At 38.9% G+C, this 21,984-nt stretch overlaps 1 protein-coding gene across 2 annotated transcripts in view; it reads left to right on the forward strand.

Moving 5' to 3' along the window:
- Positions 1 to 21,984, forward strand: part of cops4 (COP9 constitutive photomorphogenic homolog subunit 4 (Arabidopsis)) — a 64,997-nt gene that overhangs the window by 8,720 nt on the left and 34,293 nt on the right. The window contains exons 2-7 of one of the 2 annotated variants that reach the window (XM_043695242.1): positions 4,111 to 4,190; positions 14,073 to 14,224; positions 15,052 to 15,155; positions 17,068 to 17,221; positions 19,690 to 19,840; positions 21,067 to 21,237. In XM_043695242.1, coding sequence (XP_043551177.1) covers positions 4,111 to 4,190; positions 14,073 to 14,224; positions 15,052 to 15,155; positions 17,068 to 17,221; positions 19,690 to 19,840; positions 21,067 to 21,237 — 812 coding nt within the window. Of the gene's footprint in view, positions 1 to 4,110; positions 4,191 to 6,138; positions 6,548 to 14,072; positions 14,225 to 15,051; positions 15,156 to 17,067; positions 17,222 to 19,689; positions 19,841 to 21,066; positions 21,238 to 21,984 lie in introns of those variants that run through there. The other variant, XM_043695232.1, reaches the window with a different exon arrangement.

The following is a 21,984-nucleotide window of genomic DNA, read 5'->3' on the forward strand; positions in this document are numbered from 1 at the left end:
TTCCAATCTATTCTATCTGTGCCCCTTATAATTTCATATACCTCAATCAAGTTCATTCCAGATTCTTATTGCAAGGAAAGGCTTTACTCTCCACATTTTGAATTAGGTTTCTTTCAAAGATGGCTTTACTGATCAAACTATGGGTTAAATAGTGTTAAATCTACTTTAATTATGTTTTCCTCTCTGATAACCTATGCACATTATGCATTCTACCAGAGACGCTTGCTAATTTGCCAAGTATGTAGTTAAGAAATGTCTTGTGACTCCCAATCATTTTTATTTTAAGTACTTTTTTTAAATAGCCCTTCAGGTAAAAGCGGGTGTTGACCCCAATCGGGATTTAAACCTGGAATTTCAGGAAGATATTTAAGACAGCTGCAGAGTCAGATTCATGAGGTCTGTGCCCAAATGATCAACAGGAAAATAATAGGTTGGATTAAGTGTACCTAATAGTTTGACAGATAAAAAATGATGTGTGAAGAACTGTTGAAGGAACTATCTGCTGCTGTTGCCCTCCACAGGTGTTAGAATTGGAAGTGGTTGCTAACAGAATGTTCATAAATCTAAGGGTCTGATGGTAAAGTTGTATTTGATCTTGATGATGCCATATGTGGATATGTTGTTTTGCTTTGTTCTCCATAACACATGAAAGAAGAATGATATTATGGGGAGTCCTGAGGAAGAATTTGAGGCTGACCCCTGAGCTTGAGAGGCTAATTTATGAGGAAGATTTTCTGCCTTCATCTCAGTAAAGAGGAAGGAATTTCCAAATGAGATCGAAGTATTTCACAAATATGAAGAAGTTCTCTTGATCAGTAAAGTATTGAAAAATTTAATGTTGAATGTCTGAAGAAAATAGGAAAGTTGGGTCACATTATGATCTTAAGAAGGAGATAGAATTGTGAAACATTATCAGTGGTAGTAGGGAAGATCAGAAAACCATAACAAGTTTCAAAAAAGTTCTACATGAATTCCTGATAGTCCCAGCCTTGGCTCAGAGGTTACATTCTCACCTCTGAACTTGAAAGTAATCAATATACACCTTAAGCTGAAAAATAATCGAGACTGTTATTTGAGGAAGTACTACAATTTTGAAATTCATCAAAATAAGAGTATACCCAAAGGAAATAGAGACAGGGGTCGACCAGTCAGCCCTCTGAGCCAGCTCTGTCATTCAGTAGCATTTTGGCTGATCTGACATTCTTCATGTACCCTTTCCTACCTTTTTCCCTTTATCCCTTGATTTTATCATTGATCAAAATCTATTTATCTCAGCCTTAAATATACACCAGGATTCTACTCCACAGTTCTCTGGCAAGGAGTTCCAGTGACTCCCAAACTTCTGAAAGAAGAAATTCCTCCTTGTCTCAGCCCTAAATTGGTGACCCTTTATCATATTCTCTAGTCCTACACTTCCCCCTGAGTTGAAACATCCTCTGCGCATTGACCTTGTCAAGCCCTTTTAAGTTTCTTTCTTCTAACCTGCAGTGAGTAGAGTCCCAAACTGTTTAGGCTTTGCCCATAAGACAATCCCTCCATGCCTGGGATTAGTGAGTGAACCTTCTTTGAGCTGCCTTCAAAGAAATGAAAACTTCCCTTAAGTAAGGGGACCTAAACTGCTGTTAGTACTCCAGACATGGTCTCACCAGACATGTGCTGCAATTACTTCCTTTATAATTGTTTCGAACATTTTTCGAACAATAGATGTTAGCCTAATCAGTCCATAGTTACCCACTTTTTCCCTGCCTCACTTTTTGAATAGAGAAATTCCATTGGTAGTTTTCCAATCCTCTGGCACTTTGCTTGAATCCAAAGATGTTTGGAAAATTACATCCAAAGCAGTCACTGTCTCCATAGGTACCTCTCTTAGGATCCTTGGATGCAGTGTGGATGTAAAAGATTTCTCGCCACCATCAGAAGAAGAGTAGGGGAGTCCCAGCTTATTTAACCAATATTACAAAAGCAAGTTGTTTAATTATTTGTCTCATAGGTCATGGGAACCTGTTATATGTAAATTAACTATCATATTTGCCTTCATGTCAACAAAGACTGTTGATGTAGGAACATGGCATGTGTGCTATTTAGCACTTTGGGTAATTTCAAAGTTCCTTCATTTGCAGCACAATGGGGAATCCTGAGGTTATGAATATTTATTTTATGTGCATCCATCTGAAGCTATTATGCATTAATGTAAAGGCATTCATTGAAGGAGAGGTGTGAGAAAGAATTAACCAAGTATTGCACCATCACAAAAGACTGTCAGGGGGAGATTTCAGATCTGTTAACATGGGTTACACTGAGTGAGAAGGACATGGAATGGAAACGGTCAGGAAAAGTTATTGGATGTGATGGGAAAATCTTCATTATCTGACATGGAATCACACTATAAAATTAAAAATCTCACAACACCAGGTTATAGTCCAACAGGTCGAATTGGAAGCGCTAGCTTTCGGAGTGTTGCTTCTTCAGGTGGTTGTGGAGTACACAATTGTAGGACACAGAGTTTATAGCAAATGTTTACAGTGTGATATAACTGAAATTATACATTGAAAATTACCTTGATTGTTTGGTAAGTCTCTCATCTGTTAGTTTCACTTCCTTCATATGTAAATCTCAAAACTTACTCACACTGTAAAATTTTGCTGCATATTCTGTATCTTACAATTGTGTACTCCACAACCACCTGAAGAAGAAGCAACACTCCGAAAGCCAGTGCTTTCAATTAAACCTGTTGGACCATAACCTGGTGTTGTGTGATTTTTAACTTTGTACACCCCAGTCCAACACCGGCATATCCAAATCATGATAATAAAGTTATGTTCCTTGGGAGTAGTGGGAATGGGTTATGAATTTTTGACCTCAGAATGTGATAAAAGATGTTAATGATGAAGCACCATGTACTTTCAATACCCAAGAATTCTAAAAATTGTAACCAGATGAGAAGAACTTATGAGCTCAGGAAATCCATGCTGTCATACATATTGATTGGAATCTCATGTGGCGATCATTTGTCCAGGTTCGCAGGTATTTTGCCAACCAGCAAAATCAGATGTTTTGGGGGTTGGCCATGAAAGAGAGATGTGCAGGCAATGGTCCATAAAAATGTAAAAACTGGTTAAATGTCCAAGCCGAACAAGATGTAAACCCTGCCGACAATCCACAGCCCTCAAGTGTGGAAAATGCAGTTCCAATCTTGATTTAGAGTCACATTTGACCCCAAGTTTTAACTTTTATTTCACTCTCCTTCGGTTCTGTTGGAGCAGCTGCTGCTTTCTCGTAATTTCTAGTTTCACTTCAGGATTCCAACATCCATAGTATTTTGTTTTTAATTCAGCATTGTTTTAGTGGTAGGAGTACAAAGTAAATGATCATTCCTCCCAAACTTCTTCCATTATGATCCTGTTGAGACTTGAAAACTATCATGCCTCCTCTGAGAGCTGAGAGTGAGGGGTGGGATGGCTATGAAAGCAGAGGATGGGCTGGAATAGAAGACCTGTGTCAATGAAGGTGGGGATTAATTACACAGCATCCATCGCCCCCTCTGATTTTGTGACCTCAAAATTTCAGCTCATGATTCCACTTGGGTCACAGCTTGCAGTTTTGGAAACTTGCAAAGCGATATAATTTTATGCATCTGAGTTTGTTTTCTGACTATTTGTGCATTTTTAAACAATATTTATACATATTTAGCCTTCCATTATTTCTGCAGGATGAATTCTTCTAGTCAAGTACGTTTAAATTCACATCAGGCCTGTAGCATAATATACATAGACTATAAGCAACCTATTCATCCTGTGCTAAAGTACTTTCTTTACTAATGTTGTTTGTGAGATACAGTTTCCTGCTGCATTATTACTATTCCTCTGGCTGAGTTTGGCCAGGTGATCTAACACTAACCTAGGATTCCCTCATTCATGTGGCTTAGAATTTAAGCTATAATGTTAATTCTTCTCTAATGCAAACTATTGTTTGAGAGTTTACAAAAAGCAGTAAATTATACCATCTTTTAAAATCAAGCCACTTCCTTAAAAATCATGAAGTATAATCTTTTGGAAGAACTGTGTTTGCAAGGGTTTGTTTCCTGACCGTGTTTTTTGTCCCCAATAAAAGGTATCGCCAAATCCTGGAAAAAGCCTTGCAGTTAACAGGGGCTGAGCAGCTGGAGGCTTTGAAGGCCTTTGTGGAGGCTAGTGAGTATTGTATTTTAAAATATATTATTACTATATTCAGCAAAGACTACATTATATATGAAGTGCCATCTTTTTTCAATACTTTTTGACCAAAAAATACTGCTTCATCCCACCATCCCTATTGCCCTATCCCCCGCAAGTTCAAATTAACAATCTTCTCATTTACATCCCAGTTCAAGATTACACATTTCCTCCCTTGTTGACCATTTTATTATATCTTCCTCTCTAATTACATGCTGACATTGCCACAGTCCTCTATTACCAGTCTTATCAATCTTGGAGTGTTGCTGTTTCAATGTGGCTCATGCCATGTACTATTGATCCAAGTAATCAAATATCAGTTTATGCTGTTAGGAATAATGGATAGGAAAGATGGAGAGGAAAGAAAAGGAGTACAAATGAAAGATTGAAGGGAGAGAAAAGGGGAATGCAGTAATGGTCGGGGAGAACTTGGGGCATTGGTGTGTTGCAGGGAAAACTAATGTGTGCCAAATTTGCCAGAAGTCTTGTTTCACTTCTTTGTGAGGGGAGCAAGCTGTGGGTATCAGAACAGTTTTTTTTTGAGCATAATGGAAGGTGTTGGGTTATCAGGTTTACTTTCAGGAGGGGCCTACTGTTCTCCTGGGAGTTTTAATTTTGTCGTGCTGGTTTTACTTCATTTCATCAGTAGAAGAGAGGGTTTCCACTCATACTTTCTGTTTTGCATCCCCAACATTATTTCTCAAGTCAGGCTTATTGTGTTGGGTGATGATGCTTCCAGGTTTATTCCTGAGGTCCCCAGCACCTAAGGTGTCTGCTCCAGTCAATTTGATTCACTCCATGTGATTAGACAAACAGCTGAGAACACAGGGTGCAGTAATAGTCAATCTCAATTGCCACACTGAAGACTTGTGCTCCTGAACCAGCAGTGGCCCTAGGATGTTGTTCCAGCATAATTACAGTTACGTAATGGAAAGTCTTGACCACAAAAGGCAATACAAATCAATCTGCCGGTTATGCTTCCATCAGTCTACTATCAGTCAAGAACTGAGCGATAGAGAATGTCATTGACAGTGCCATCAAGTGACATTTACTCACAATAGCAATCCTAGTTTAGGTTCTGCAACAACCAAAAACTTCCATTCTTGGAAGTATCCTTGTCAATGCATGGAATAATTAGTCTAATTTCAGCGGCCAATAGAGAGTGATTGCCCTTGACATCAAGATAGTGTTTGAATAATTATTCATCAATAACATTGAGGGCAATGAAAATCAGGAGGAAAATTCTTCACTACCTGATATCATATCTAACATAAAGAAAAATGATTGTGGTTCTCAAAGTCTAATCATCTCCAGTCCAAGATTTTTCAGTAGGAGTTCTTTAGAATGGTGACTGAACCATCTTCAGCTACTTACATCAATGACCTTCCTTCCATTAGAAAATCAGAAGTGAGAGTGTACATTAATTATTGCATAGCGTTGAGTTTGATTTGCAGTTCCTCAGACAAGGAAGCAAGCCAAGCTTGCATGTTGTGATACCTGGGCAAATGCAGACATGGGACATTTAAAAAGGAAATGTAGCAAGTACCAGGCAACTACAATCTCCACCTCCCATGACATTCCACAGTGTTAACATTGTTGAAACCCAAACTATGGCATCCCATGCCCACCATCTACAAGGTGTAAGTCTGAACCAGTGTTCTTTGTAATTTTCTTACCAACTGCATGGGTCTCCAAGTCTGTGTGCAGCAGTGACTTCCAGAACAGAAGGTCAAGATCTGTACTGGGTCAATGTCCCAGAATTCTCTCCCTAACTGCATGTGGGTCACCTGCAGCAAAGAAGACAGAATTTTATTAAGACTCATAGATTGGTCAAATGCTGTCTTGATGTCAAAGGCAATCACTCTCTGTTGATGTCTGGAATTCATATCTTTTTATTCCCTATCCAGGATGAGATCATCTTCTATCCTGTGCATACTATCAAGACACCAAAGCAGCTTTTGTGGGATTAGCACAAGCATGCTCACCATGTTTATTCCAGAAAGAATTGCTTCATTGATGACTTTGACATCCAATGTATTATACACACCATCTTAACTTGGAAATACATCACTCTTCCTTCGCTGTCACTGGATAACAATCCAGGGATGCTCCCTAATGCACTGTGTATGTTCTTACACTAAAAAGTACTGTAACAGTTCAAAAAGGGGCTCACCGCCACCTTCTCAAGGGTGAATGGGAATGGTCTGTTAATGCTGGTCTTGCCAGTATCATCCACATACTATGAATGAATTCAAAATATGTTCCTCATCTTTTAGAAGACTTTTCTTTCATGGTTTTATTTGTCACAAATGACTCCTCATTTGACTCTGATAAAGGTATGTTGTTCCTTTTTGACCTTTTCAACCTGTCTGCAGTCTTTGACACAGTTAACCACGCCATTCTCCTTCAAAGTGTCTCTTATGTATCCAGCTAGGTTGTACTACTTTTGCATGATTCTATATTTGCCTAATTATAGATAGCATAACACTTGTAACGCCTTCTCTTTACCTCTGGTGTCTTAGTTGGTTTAGCACATCTACGTACAGTCTGTTGGTGACATCAGCTGAAAGCACTGTATTTTCACAAGTATAATGACAGCATCCAGCTCCAGCTCAACGACACCTCTCAATTCCTCCACTGTTGCTAAATTGTTAGACCTCATGTCTGACATCCAATACCGGATGAGCAGAAATGTCTTTGAATGAGATATTGGGAAGACTGTAGCCATTGTTTTGTGTCCTTTTCTTCAGAACAGTCATCTGTTTGCAACCTTAATATAATTTTGGCCACAAAGTAATCTTTTGCACCATCGCTAAGACTAACTACAGTATTTCCACTCATCTGCTTAAATGTTCGTTTATTATTTTAATACTTCTGCACTTGAGTATTCCAACATTCTTCTGCTGGTTTTTCTCTCACACAAATTTGATTATCCAAAATTCTGCTGCCCATGTCTTAGCTTTGACTAAGAACTGTACCCTTTGTGCTTGCTGACCTCCATTGTATGCCAGTCAAGTGAAATCTTGATTTTAAAAATCTTGGGGTAGCAAAGGAGAGACAGCATCATCTGGCATATAATATTTGGTTTCTGCTCCAGTCAACTGGGGGCAATGTCATTAGAATTCTGCTTCCACTTTGAGTGTGGTGCCAGTGTATAATGATGACATCAGTGTCACCAAACAAAAAAAAACTGCAGATGCTGGAAATCGGGAACAAAATTGGAAATTGCTGGAAAAACTCAGGAGGTCTGGCAGCATCTGTGGAGAGAAAACAGAATTAACGTTTAGTGACCCTCTAAAACACAGTGTTTAAATTAAAGGTTCTGAAGAAGGGTCACTGACCTGAAGCTTTAACTCTGCTTTCTGAGTTTTTCCAACAACTTCTGGTTTTGTTTGTCACCAACTTCTATTTGTACAGTGACGTTTCGACATAGATTGGGTGATTAACAAAGAAATTATGACTACTAATATTAGAAAAAAATCACAGGAATATCATTGAACTCAACCACCATTAGTTTTCTAAGTATCCTTTGTGTAATAATTTTGTTAGCATATGGCAGAATTTTAATTGAAGCTTAATTTCTCCATTTACATAATATTTTTCAAGGCTTCTAATCACAGTTAAAAATAAATAAAGTCAAATTATTTTGAAATTGATCTTATAAAATAAACCTTTGTCTTATTGTCAGCACGATTTCATACAATGGTGGAAATGAGAAAACGACACCATGTGCCAATTTTCAATGTACATTCTGGGGTAATGTTTTTTCCTTTAGTTCTCAATTTAGTATCAGTGGATCAAAAATAATGGTTAACCTGTGCCTAAATCCCTGATGTTGTCCCTTGGCACACTAAAATCAGTGCTAACAGCTTAAAGATGAAATTTGGCTTTGCCCTTCCCATACTTTTGAATATGTCTAGAAAGAGCATTTTAATCTCAATGAGGTGATGTCAGTTCATTGGTCTGCCACTGGAGCTGCTGGTGATTGGGGCCATTGGGGATCCCTCACCTGGATGCTTAAAAAGGTTGCTTTGGCTCCCCAGTTTACATTTTAGTTAATTTGTTTTCCCAATGCTACAAAATACACATCTTAAAAGAACTTCAGTTTGGATTCATAACTGCAAAGTAAGAACTTTTGATATCAGATTAAGGTTTGAAAATGGTGATATTGAAAAAGGGATTGAAAAACTTCCGAGTGTTTAAATTCTGTCAACTGATCTTCTGTGTGGAGACACTTTAGCCCAAGAATTCAGTGAATTAATACTGTACTTAAGTTTTGTTAGTCCATATTTTCAACAAAGTATTTGCAATGAATGCCTGAACAAGTGTCTTCTGGTGTAAGTCTGTCTGAGTTGGGCAACCTGTATGAAAACCTGAAAGTAAAGTACGTAAAAGTCTATTGAGCTTGTTGTTGGGCTTACTTTAAGAGACTGGCACAATTTAAATGTCTGGTAACAATCAGGTGGTCAATTAGGAATACCATGCAGAATTAAACGGTATTTGGATAAAAGCAAATTACTGCGGATGCTGGAATCTGAAACCAAAAGAGAAAATGCTGGAAAATCTCAGCAGGTCTGGCAGCATCTGTAAGGAGAGAAAAGAGTTGATGTTTCGAGTCTAACTGACCCTTTGTCAAAGCTGTTTATTTTAGTCAGTGGGCTTGTAATGGATATTAGTGGATAGACTATTGCCGGAAATGGAGACCGAAAGGTCAAGGAAAGGAAGGCAAGTGTCTGAGATGGACCAGGTGAAGGTGATGGAGGGATGGAAACTGGAAACGAAGTTTATGAATTTTCCCAGGTCAGGACGAGAGCATGAAGCCACACAGAAATAGTCATCGATGTACCAATAAAGCAGTTGTGGGAGGGGACCCAGGTAGGCCTGGAACAAGAAATGTTCCACAAACCCCATGAAAAGGCAGGCATAGCTAGGACCCATGCGAGTACCCATTGCTACACCTTTGATTTGGAGAAAATGGGATGAGTTGAAGGAGAAGTTGTTGAGAGAGAGAACAAGTTCAGCCAGGTGGAGGAGAGTGGTGGTGGATGGAGATTCTTCGGGCCTCTTTTTGAGAAAGAAGCGAAGAGCTTTCAAGCCGTCTTGGTGTGGGGTGGAGGTGTAAAGAGATTGCACATCCATGGTGAATAGAAGGTGGTTAAGGCCTGTGAATTGAAAGCTGTCAATGTCTCACAGGGCATCAGAGGAATCCCGGATGTAGGTGGGGAGGGAGTGAACCAGAAGAGTAAGGATGGATTCGAGGTAGGAGGAAATAAGTTCAGTGGAGCAGGAGCATGCTGACAAAATGGGCCTGCTGGGACAGTCCTTCTTGTGGAGTTTGGGGAGTAGGTAGAACCGGGCTCTCCGGGGTTGGGAGACTGAGGTTGGAAGCTGTGGGGAGGAGGCACCAGGAGGAAATGAGATCAGTCATGGTGTTGGAGACAATGGCTTGATGCTCAGTGGTGTGGTCATGCTCCAGGTGGAGGTAGGAGGAGGAATCCAAGAGTTAGCGCTCAGCCTCTGCGAGGTAGAGGTCAGTACGCCAGACGACAACAGCATCCCCTTTGTCAGCAGGTTTGATGACTAGGTTGGGGTTGGACCGAAGGGAGCATAGGGCAGAAAGTTTGGATAGAGAGAGGTTGGAATGGGTAAGAGGGGCAGAGAAATTAAGGCGGCCAATGTCCCGTCGACAATTGTCAATGAAAAGATCGAGGGCAGGAAATTGTCCTGGCAGGGGTGTCCAATTAGAGCTGGAATGTTGGAGGGATGTGAAAGGATCTGTGGAGCAGGGGGAGGACTCTTGCCCAAAGAAGTGAGCACAAAGGCGACGGAAGAAGAGCTCAGCATGATGTCGAGCCCGGAATTCATTGAAGTGGGGACGTAAGGGTACAAAGCTGAGTCCTTTGCTGAGAACAGCACGCTCAGCCTCAGAGAGGGGAAGGTCAGAGGGTATGGTGAGCACACGGAAGAGATGGGATTCAAGGGATTGGGGCTGTTGGAAGATGGAGGGTGGGCAGGGGTGTGGGTGAGAAGTTGAAGCTTGTGTTCCTTAACATCTGCAAGAAACAGGAAATGTTTGGAGTTAAGGCGTCGAATAATACGAAGGATGAAATGAAACTGTGGACCCGGACAACTTTGAGAGAGTAAGTTGGTGCTGCTGGAGAGAGGTGTCGAGTGCTTTCATGTGGCGGCACATGGCCCTGAGTGTGGCTTTTAGGATGCGGTGAGAACAGCAGTTGGAAAAATGTTGTATACCATGCAAGTACCTGTAATCCTGGAGGCTACATGCAGGGTGGAATTTGAGTTGAAATCCACGTGCAGTAAGTCGGAAGCAAAGACAGTCACTGAGGAAGGAAATATGGCTGTGGAAGCGAGTCTTAGTAAATACATTGTCTAACACTGAGAGAGAAAAGGAAAGCAGTGAAGGTGGACAGGGGGAGAAAGACAAACGAAAATCCTGTCAGAGAGAAGAGCAGTACTTCTTCAGCGTAGGCGTTCCTGGAAGAGGGGGGCAGTGGGTTAAACACTGGATCAAAGCAAATTACTGCGGATGCTGGAATCTGAAACCAAAAGAGAAAAAGCTGGAAAATCTCAGCAGGCCTGGCAGCATCTGTAAGGGCTTTGACAAAGGGTCAGTTAGACTCGAAACGTCAGGTCTTTTCTCTCCTTACAGATGCTGCCAGACCTGCTGAGATTTTCCAGCACTTTCTCTTTTGGTAAACGGTATTTAGCTTAGGTATGATTTTTGCCATTGTTTATTGATATCAGTTTTTACGTTAGGTTGGTGATAACATTGCTTTCTTAGAAAATTGAGAGATGGCTTCTGTTTCTCAAGAAATTGCCCTGAATATTTTGAGGATATATTTTTCTCACCAGAATTTCTGAGACCATTTGAAAACCCAAGTTCAGAATGTGTATTTGAATGCACAATAAATGCACCTACAATCGGTAATGTTTTAAATTTTGAATTTGAAACAATGTTGACAAATCATTGCAGTAGAATATGTCATTCAGATTAATAAACTATGCAGTCCTTCTTAAATTTTAAATTTTTTTTCCCTTCTGTCTCAAGATTATTTTGTTTCTCATAGAATCTTACAGCATGGAAACAGACCCTTTGACCAAACCATTCCATGCTGAACATAGTCCCACACTAAACTAGTCTCACCTGTCTGCTCCTGGTCCAAATCCCTCCCAACCTTTCCTATTCATGTACTTATCCAAATGTCTTTTGAACTTTGTACTTGTATCCACATCCACCACTTCCTGAGAAGGTTCATTCCGCACGTGAACCACCCTCTGTGTGGAAAAATTTGTCCGTCATGTCTTTTTAAAATCTCTCTCCTCCCATCTTTAAGATGTGCCCCCTAGTCTTGAAATCCCCCATCCGAGGGAAAAGACAACTCCCAGTAACTCTATCTATACCCTTTGCTATTTTGCATATTTCTGTAAGTTCACCTCTCAACTTGTAGGCTTGAGTAGAAAAAACAGTGCAGCCTATCCAGCCTTTGTTTATATCTCAAGCCTTCCATACCTGGCAACATCCTGGTAATTCTCTTCTGAACCCTCTCCAGCTTAATTATATCAGCAAGATCCATTTCCACAACAGTGCCCACCCTAGTCTTGAGAAAGGTTATGTTTTCAATAACCTAGAAGGCAATCTGTTTTTATTTGTGTGGTTCATCTTTTAATCTTTGCCTTTCCTGATGTAGAACATGAGTGCATCTGTTATCAAACAAACACTCTTGAGCTTCCACAGATTGCTCTCCAGTCTTCACATAGTCTAATTTTAACTTGAAAATATTATATAAACTGTACACAAGTGTCTAATTTAACATGAATAAGGGACAATTGTACATTTAAGGTTGGAATACTATTATTAAATTGAATTACCTCAAATAAGTAGAATGAAGAGTTTATAAGTCACCATTTACAGTGCCATCTAGGTATCAAGGTACCTAGGTACAGCTTCAGTTACAAGGTTAATTACAGTGTAACAGTGTCACTAGCACACAGCACCATCTTGGGTACAGAGCACCTTGGCGAATAGGGAAATTAAGAAATATCTTTGTGTAAACCAAAACTCCAAGCTATTTTACTGTGGATAACTTGGATTTAAAAAGTAATCTGTTTTATAATCCTTTCTGATTATGGTATCTCTGCTCTTAGCACCTTCATTTAAAAAAAAAATTGGTTTAATTATATTCAACTCTCACAACTTGCATGGCAAACTGGTTAAGAAGCAAAATGCCCGTAGGATCCAATACAATTTGACAAATTTATTCCAAAATTGACTTAGTTGCAGGAACAGAGGAAGACAGTGTTTTTATGACTGGAAGCCTGTCTCAAGTGGTGTACCACAGAGTTCGGTGCTGCACCCATGCTATTTATTTTATACACTAATAATCTAGACATGAATATAAGAGGTACGTTCAGTGAGTTCATAGCTGACATTAACATTAATCTAGTAAATAGTGAGGAGGAAAGCTTCAGACTACAGGATGTAGACAAGTTGATCAGATGGGCTGAACAGTGGTAATTAAAAATTAATCCTGAAATGTGTGAGGTGATGCATTTTGGAAGGACTAACAAGAGAAGGGTGTACACATTGAATGGTAGGACCCTAGGAAGTGCAGTGGATCAGAGGGACCATTGTGTGCATATCCATAGATCTTTGAAAGTAGCAGGACTGGTAGATAAGGTAGCTAAGAAGGCATGTGAGATACTTGTATTCAATAACTTAATTAATAAATGTAAGTATAAGAGATTATGATGGATTTATATTTTATTTTGGCCACAGTTGGATTACTGCCATTCTGATCGCCACACAATAGGAAGGATGTGATTGCACTAGAGAGGGTGCAGAAGAGATTTACCAACATGTTGGCTAGGCTGGAGCGATTCAGTTATGAAGATTGATTAAATAGGCTTAAGAGGGAATCGGATTGAGATGTACAACATTCTGAGAGGCGTGGACAGGAGAAACCTTTCTCCTTAGTAGCAGGGTCACTAACCTTTTGAAGTAAAGAGCAGGAAGTTTAGAAGGGATTTAAGGCTATTTCTATATACCCACAGGGTTGTGGGTATCTCAGACTCGCTGCTAGAAGGATGATAGAGGCAGGAACTCTCAAGGCAGTTAAAATCATTTCGATGAGCACTTGAAATGACATAGAATACAAAGCTGGAAAATGGGATCAGAATAGGTGGATGTTTGGTGACTACTGCAGATCCGGTGGGCTAAAGGGACTCCTTCTGTGCAGTAAAAGAAGCTATGACTGACTTATTCAACACTGGAAGCTATCTCTCCAGCCCACTGCTGGTTCTAGTTTGTATAGGTTGTTGTAACTGGCACTCCTATTTAAAATAATTGACTACCATATTGAATTGGACAAAATATAATTTGTGCTTCATCAAAATGTCATGCGTTTATTTTTATTTGTTCTAGTCACAAGTTTTTTTTCCCCCCACAGCTGGCATCAAGTGGCATATTATAGATTTAAAGGGACAAGTACCAAGCTAAACCCGAATAAATAAAATTGCAATTTTTCTTTGTTTGCACTTTGTGTTAAAAGTGAACACAAACAATGGAACATAAAGTAGCATTTTCACAATGAATTGTTTATATGCGAGGAATCTGATTTTGATCAATTTATATTTGGAACATAGGAAAGGAAATGTAAATGTCATATTTCAGGCAATGCTCTGAATGTTTATATTGCTAATTATGAATTGTGGTATGTTTTCCAAAGAGACTAACCCTCCAACCATAATGAAATATGCTAGCAAACCACAGTAAAGAGTGAGTGTTATCTTGTCAAAGGAAAGCTCGTGATTCAATGCTTTTTTTTCTTTCTTTTAATACAGTGGTTAATGAAAATGTCAGTCTAGTGATATCCCGGCAACTGCTGACTGACTTTTGCTCCCACCTACCAAATCTTCCTGATGCTACAGCTAAAGAAATCTACCACTTCACTTTGGAAAAGATCCAGCCTCGAGTCATTTCATTTGAAGAGCAGGTGAGAGCCTGATGGATAATAACTAGCCATATTTACTTGCCTTAAAAGAAGCATGGTTTAATTTTTAGTTGTGAAAGCATTTAATTGACTTTTCTTTTAACTATATACAGCTAAGAAAACCCCTGTATTTAGTGAATTATCCTCATTCCGTGCTGATATGATGAGTAAATTGTAATGTGAAACACTGGTGACTAGAATGGACCTTAAATCTGCCCCACTTGAAAAATATGAAAACAGGTTTTTGAGGCATGAGAAACCTCAGGTTTTTTTACAACATGACACTAAATTTGAAATGAATTATTAAAATACTTCAGTTTGCATACAAAAATTGCACTTCAAGTTTCCAGAATAAATGAAGCCATTACCCATTCTGACCCAGTTTAAGTCTGTTGGAATTAATATCATGGAATGCCTTTAGGGCCTCTGAAACAGAACAGGACAACTTTTATTCTATTTTCAGCCAGCCCACTTTAATGCTTTGTGGTGCTCATGTCTGTAATCTGTAGTCTGTTGTTTATAGGCAGAGCTGAAACAACTAGGAGAATGATTTAAGCAGACATTTCCAGAACACTACCTGAGTGAGTGAAAGTGGTCAGTTTGTTTGGATTCTCTTCTCCATCTTGGAATGTGGGTTGACATGGTAACTAAATAAGAGGAGATAAAAGTCTAGAGAAAAATATTCTTATTTTCCATGCAATGATACAAATTTAGTTAAAAAAATCTTAATGTAAATTCAAAAACAAGTAATTCAGAAGCTACTAACTATTTACTTTTGTATCCTAATCATGTGTTTTATACATATGTGATTGATCTGTTTAATTTCTCAGGTGGCTTCCATACGACAGCATTTAGCCACCATCTATGAGAAGGAAGAAGACTGGAGAAATGCTGCTCAAGTTTTGGTGGGAATTCCATTAGAAACTGGGCAAAAGTGCGTATTGAATAAATTCCAATTCAAATATTGTGTGCAGTATTATAGATATTTTAAAGAAGATGTTTGCATTTAAAACTATCCACAAATCATTGCACATTAAAGCACTTCAACATTTCACTTAATTAATAATAAATTTTTACTTCAATGTAAATCATATTTGAGTGAACACTTAAAGCACCATAACATAAAAGGTTATAGGGCACATGCTGGCAAATAGGATTAGAATAGACAGATTACCTGTGCAGAAACAATGGATGGAAGGGCCCCTTTCCATGCTGTAAGATTCTGTGTCTCTATTGTGAATAATGTAACTGATTTAGTTGACAAATATAATTAGTTCCTTTGGTGTTGTTGATGCAATTACCTCAACATGGATGGCACGTTTAGATAATTGAATCTGGACAATTTGCAGAAAAGCCTTTCCAATACTGCTTTAGTTTCTTATTTTGCTGTCTCTTGCCCCTGTATGGCTGTTGATTTTTTGGCAAAGAGACTGGGTGAGTGAATGGGATAAGCCCACTTCCATTTTCTTGATGAACAGTGATTTGTGTGAGATTGGCTGAGTAATGTTTCTTGATTTTTCCCTTTCTCCTTATTGGGAATGATTTAGTATCTCCTATGTCCATTCTGGTAACAAGTCTAAGATAAGAACTCATGGTTTGGGAAAATAAAACTCCACTCCAATCAATCCACAACATGGTCTTATAGTTGCGCTGCCTGAATTTAACAGCTGTTTCCACTTGTTAGTTGGAATTGTTTTATAGTTACAATAGGTTTAACAACTAGAGTAGTGGTAATATTGCTTAGACTATTAATGTTCTAGGATCTGGGTTTGAATCCAGTTGTGGCAGATGGTGGGATTTGAATTCACTAATAATCTGGAATGAAGAATTTATAAAACCAGCGCCGATTGTCAGGCTAGACATTCACTAATGTCACTAAAAGGAGGGAAATCTGATGTTCTAAACTGGTCTGGCCTACATGTGACTCCAGACCCACAGCAACTTGGTTGACTCTAAACATTTTAGGGTTGAGCAGTAAATGCTGGTTCAGCCAGAGAAACCCACATCCCATGGATGAATTAAAACAAAACCTGATGACCCATACTCTATCATAACCACCAAACTAGAGGATTAGCTCTGGTTCAAGGCAGACTGTAGTGGAGGTTGCCAGGAGCAATTAGCAAGGAAATTACACAAATATATAAAATGACAGCGCTCAGTTCTTCAGAGTAAAAGACAGGCATGTGCAAATTTCTTCATGCAAAAGTACTAGCTGTGTGAATGATCTCAGCCTCCACCTAAGACCTCCACCATTGTTTGATGCAAGTCTTCAACCAATTCAGTTTACTCCATGTGATTACTCCAGTTGGCTGAAGACAGTGGACATGGGCTCTGACATGGTCTATGGTATTGAAGTCTTGCGGCTTTGGAACATTGCCACTTACCAGTTCTTCTGCAAATTACAGGCTGTCCTCACTGGGAAATATAATTCTATTTCTCTACCATTAATTGTTCAAAATACTGGAACATCCTATCTACTAGGAATGTTGGAGAACTTTCATCAAATGGACTGCAACAGTCCGAGAAGGTGTCTCACCTTCGCCACGTTAAATCCAATGAGAAATGGGCAATAAATATGAATCAAGCCAGCAAAGCTCACATCCTGAGGACATGTATAAAATGAAAGTATTAGAACTTTTAAATAAAACCTGAAATCTGTTAAACATTCAGTAAAAGAGAAAACAAACAATTATTTTGAGTTTAGTATCCAAAGGAAATAAACACTTCTCTGCCTTTAATCCTGGATCAAAGATTATAGTGTGCAACACCTGTTAATTTTCAATGATTTTGTTCTTTATGTTAAAAAAAGTTGGTTGTTTAGTTTTAAATACTCATTCTTTTTAAAGGCAATATAACGTGGACTATAAACTCGACACCTATCTGAAAATTGCTCGTTTGTACCTGGAAGATGATGATCCTGTGCAGGCAGAAGCTTACATAAATCGGGCCTCTCTACTTCAAAATGAATCCACCAATGAACAACTGCAGATACATTACAAGGTAGAATTTCACATTGGAAAATAGCTACAATTGCATAGCTAAAGACAGGAATGTCAGTGATAAAAGTTTTACAGTATGGAAGAGTGCAGTAATTCCATCTCTGTTGCCATCTCCAGTAATGTGTACCTCACGTTGAATTTCCTGTCTGATTTGAGTTGGCTGATTGCAGCCAAGGGAACAGTGTGTAGATTTCATTTGTCCTAGAATCCTTGGTTCAGGCAGGAAGAAAGTCAGCTGGGGTTCTCATTCCTGTTTTTGATTCATTGTTGGAAAATGTTTTGAACATATGATAATATTGTGTGAGCATGGGTGGGCACAGGTAAAGTTGGGCTCAATTCTACTTTTAGGTTACTATTTGAATCTGAATTCAACATCCTTTAAGGATGTACATAACAGCTCACTGTGTCTTAGGTTTTTGAATGCTTTGTTACGAGTTCCAATTCCCTCCCCCAACTTTGGTAATACTTTCAACATATTGATCACCATTACTATTGATTTTAAAAGTGGACACACCAAAATCCATTATTTAAAAGATGTTTTTGCTTTTTGTCTATTGTAGAGTTGGTGTAAAGCATAATTATTATCCTATAATCCTGAAGAAATGGCTCAATACATGAAAATGAAAGTTAGGATGCCAGTGTGAAACTCATTTCAAAACAAATCGCTGTCTGGATTTAAGGAAAATGTGTGGAGGGTGCAGTAGAGTGTTTAAGGAAGCAGTAACCAGCATTTAAGAATTAACTTAGCATGACTGACCGATTCAAGTTCCAGTTCTAATGTCTTCAGTGTAAACAAAAGATCATCAGGTTAGGATGTTAGCTAGTGGCAAACTAAATTTTCATTTAATATTGCATTTGATAAATTGCCAAGTGTAAGCCAATGGGCAAAAATGTGTTAGATGGAAAATAGGTGGGAAATGTGAGCTTATGCACTTTGATGGGAAGATTGGAGGAGCTGACTTTGTTTGTTTGTTTTTAAATGGAGAAAGACTGCAGTAAATGACAGAAGAATTCGGAAGTCCTTGTGCATAAAACTCAAAAACCTAGTGTACAAGTCCACCAGGTTTTAGGAAAGGCAAGTGGAATGTTAGCTTTTATTTCAAAGTGTCAAATAGGGAAATATTGATAAGTCTGAACAAGGTACTAGCAAACCACAGCAAGAATACTATGAACAGTTTTGGGCCCTGTTATCTACTGGCATTGGAGGCAGTCTAGAGAAGGTACACAGAACTGATTGTGGCGAGGGAGAACCTGTCTTATGAGGAGAGGTTGAGTAGTTTGGGCCTGTACTCATTGTAGTTTAGAAAAATGAGACAACCTTATGTAAACGACACATTCTTAATGGGACTTGACAGGGTAGTTGTGGTAAGGTTGTTTTCCCTTAATACATAGTCAAGCACCTGAGGGCATAATCTCAGAATAAGTGTGGCAGATGGAGACAGATGAACAGGAATTTCTTCAAAAAGGGTTGTGAATTAGTGGAATCTTTTATTAACCATTGAGGGCTGTAGAAGCAGTGTCTTTAGGAATATTCGAGGAGGAGATGGACAGATTTTTAATCAGAAAGGGGATCAAAGGTTATGTTAGGAAAGTGAAGTTGAGGTTGATCACATCAGCTGTGATCTCACTAAATGGCAGAGCACACCAGATAGGCTGAATAGTCTAGTTCTGGTCTGATGTTCTTATGATCCTGTAGTTAATAGTTATGATTTAATTGTAGAAAATATTAAACTTTTCTTCCTGAATCCCTGCAAAATACTTTTAATTTTGTTTAGCTGTTATACTGTACATAATCATCTTCTGGTCAGGGGATTGGAAAGACTGAGGACGAAAGAGTAAGCGCAAGAGGTTTTCAAAACAAATACTATGGGTAATTGGAGGAAAAACACTGAAGTCTAACTATACAACCCACAAAAGCAAATCTGTAATACATAGTCTTTAAGCTGCACAGGAGATTGAGATGTTTGACTGTTCCACAGATGTCTAGCATGATTTGTTTCTTTAGTGTTTCAAGTTTCCTGCATTTTTATTTTTTCTGTTCAAATATTTCCCTTGGTTGTAACTAAATTGCCTTGCTTTCAGAAATGTTTGAAAACCATGCAAATGTGCAGGTGGGATCAGAGGTCTGACTGAAGTACACAATTTGAAATTCCTTTGTTTTTATGCTTGTATTTTTAGCTTCTAATTATCATTTCAGTGTAAATGTTTGCACAATTACAAACACATTGCTCTTTTGTTCCGTTCTGTAACCCTTGTAATCTTTTGTGCCAGTGCGATATTATTTTTGTGGTAGACTAATCTTCAAATCTCAATTTAATTTTTTTATGGTAAACATCAGAATCACTTTAATGTCAAGCTTGGATATGTGTAAACTTAAAAACAAGATTTTATGCTTGTCATTTGATTTAGTGATTCTCGGTGGTTAAAAGCTTTTATTTTCAGATATATATAATATAATTTTATCTTCAGGTATGCTATGCCCGTGTCCTCGACTACAGAAGGAAATTTATTGAAGCTGCACAACGATATAATGAACTTTCATATAAATCTATAGTACATGAGACTGAGCGACTAGAAGCATTAAAGCATGCACTACACTGCACCATTCTAGCATCAGCAGGTAATAATATATTTATATTGTTGATCAGTAAAGATAGAGCTGTGGGTATTTCTAGCAACAACGTGCACAATAAACTTCTGGTTGAGTTGACACATTTTGGTTTGCCGGTCTAAGTTTGATAAGGTATGCTTGTCTATTTCTTCGTAGACTAGCATTCAAACTGCTGGTTTCCACAAATGGATAAGTGCATAATTATGTGAAAATTAAATTTCTTAAAAGAAAAAACCTTTGATTTCACACCTTTTTAAATGTTTCTAATTCAAAATTCCTTTGGAGTTACGAATAAAAGAATGGCCTGGGTTTCAGACCCTTCCATAGCTGTACTCCATTCTTTGTCTTTGTTGGGAGCTCAGGAAGCATGTCCATGGTAGATAACGATTTTTCAAAAGCAGTCAAGTTTAAAATATGAATTTTATCATCTTGTAGTTAGATTCCTTGTGTGTTGCTGGAACAGATAACTAGCTTCGGTACCAATCTTCAGAATATTTTAAAGATGCTGCATTTTATTGATATGTTCTCAATTCAGAAAAGCATAAATTATACTTGGTTTAATGTTTAAGGAAGACAGATCACATAGTAGCATGGAAAGTGACCTGGATGCAGACATCATGGAAATATAATTTCAGTAAATGTGGCTGATTGTTCAAGTCAGGTGCATCTTGGCCTATTCTTCCGTAGTTTGTCACAGGCTAGGTTTTATGATGTGAAATGTCAAGAGCTATTAAAAGGTGTGTGCCATAGAAGTATCCTTATATTTAAAATAAGACATCAAATGGAATGAATTTAGAGCAGAAGATATTTTAAGCAAACCCAATTTGATGTATAGATGCAACATTGTGAACAAATGCTGCAATGCAACATAGTTAAGTTTTATTTTAGATTCCCTACAGTGTGGAAATAGGCCCTTTGGCCCAACAGGTCCACACCGACCCTCCGAAGAGCAACTCACCCAGACCCATTCCCCTACATTTACCCCTTCACCTACCACTACAGGCAATTTAGCATGGCCAATTCACCTAACCTGCACATTTTTGGTGCTGTTGGAGGAAACCCACACAGATACTGGGAGAATGTGCAAACTCCACACACAGTTGCCTGAGGCAGGAATTGAACCTGGGTCTCTGGCGCTGTGAGGCAGCAGTGCTAACCACTGTGCCACTGTGCCGCCCATTTTAGTTTTATAATTCACAATAATTCTGCTGGTTGTTTCTTCCTCCCCATCCCAGGACAGCAGCGTTCCCGTATGCTGGCAACCCTGTTCAAGGATGAACGCTGCCAGCAGCTTGCAGCTTATGGCATTCTAGAGAAGATGTATCTGGATAGAATTATTCGAGGGAACCAGCTGCAGGAGTTTGCTGCCATGCTGATGCCTCATCAGAAAGCAACAACTGCTGATGGTAAAGTCTTGACAGTCAGTTTTTATCCTATTTCACACCTTTTTTGTAGTATATAGTAGAATGGTTTGTGGATGATAAATCTAAAACATGCAACTACAAATGTTATTTTTAACGGAATGAATATGAGCACCTTGTCTGGCTGCGTATTCATCTCCGCATGATGTTGTTCACACAGCCAAATTAAACCTAGTTAATAATCTCACTTATTGTTGTGGTTCTGTTCGCCGAGCTGGGAATTTGTGTTGCAGACGTTTTGTCCCCTGTCTCGGTGACATCCTCAGTGCTTGGGAGCCTCCTGTGAAGCGCTTCTGTGATCTTTCCTCCAGCATTTATAGTGGTTTGTCTCTGCCGCTTCTGGTTGTCAGTTCCAGCTGTCAGCTGCAGTGGCCGGTATATTGGGTCCAGGTCGATGTGCTTATTGATTGAATCTGTGGATGAGTGCCTTGCCTCTAGGAATTCCCTGGCTGTTCTCTGTTTGGCTTGTCCTATAATAGTAGTGTTGTCCCAGTCGAATTCATGTTGCTTGTCATCTGCTTGTCATCTGCACTACCTAAAGTGCACAAACCAGACATCCCACTCAGACCCATAGTATCACTACCAGGGACACCACACAAACTGGCTAAAGAACTACAGCAGAAACTGAAACACCTGATCAGCGGATCCAGACACTCTATACAATCAACACAGGAATTCTTGGACATCATCAGAAATATACACATAGACAAGGAAGAAACCATGGTCTCATTC

Source organism: Chiloscyllium plagiosum, chromosome 1 (genome assembly GCF_004010195.1).
Source record: "Chiloscyllium plagiosum isolate BGI_BamShark_2017 chromosome 1, ASM401019v2, whole genome shotgun sequence".
NCBI classification, from domain to species: domain Eukaryota; kingdom Metazoa; phylum Chordata; class Chondrichthyes; order Orectolobiformes; family Hemiscylliidae; genus Chiloscyllium; species Chiloscyllium plagiosum.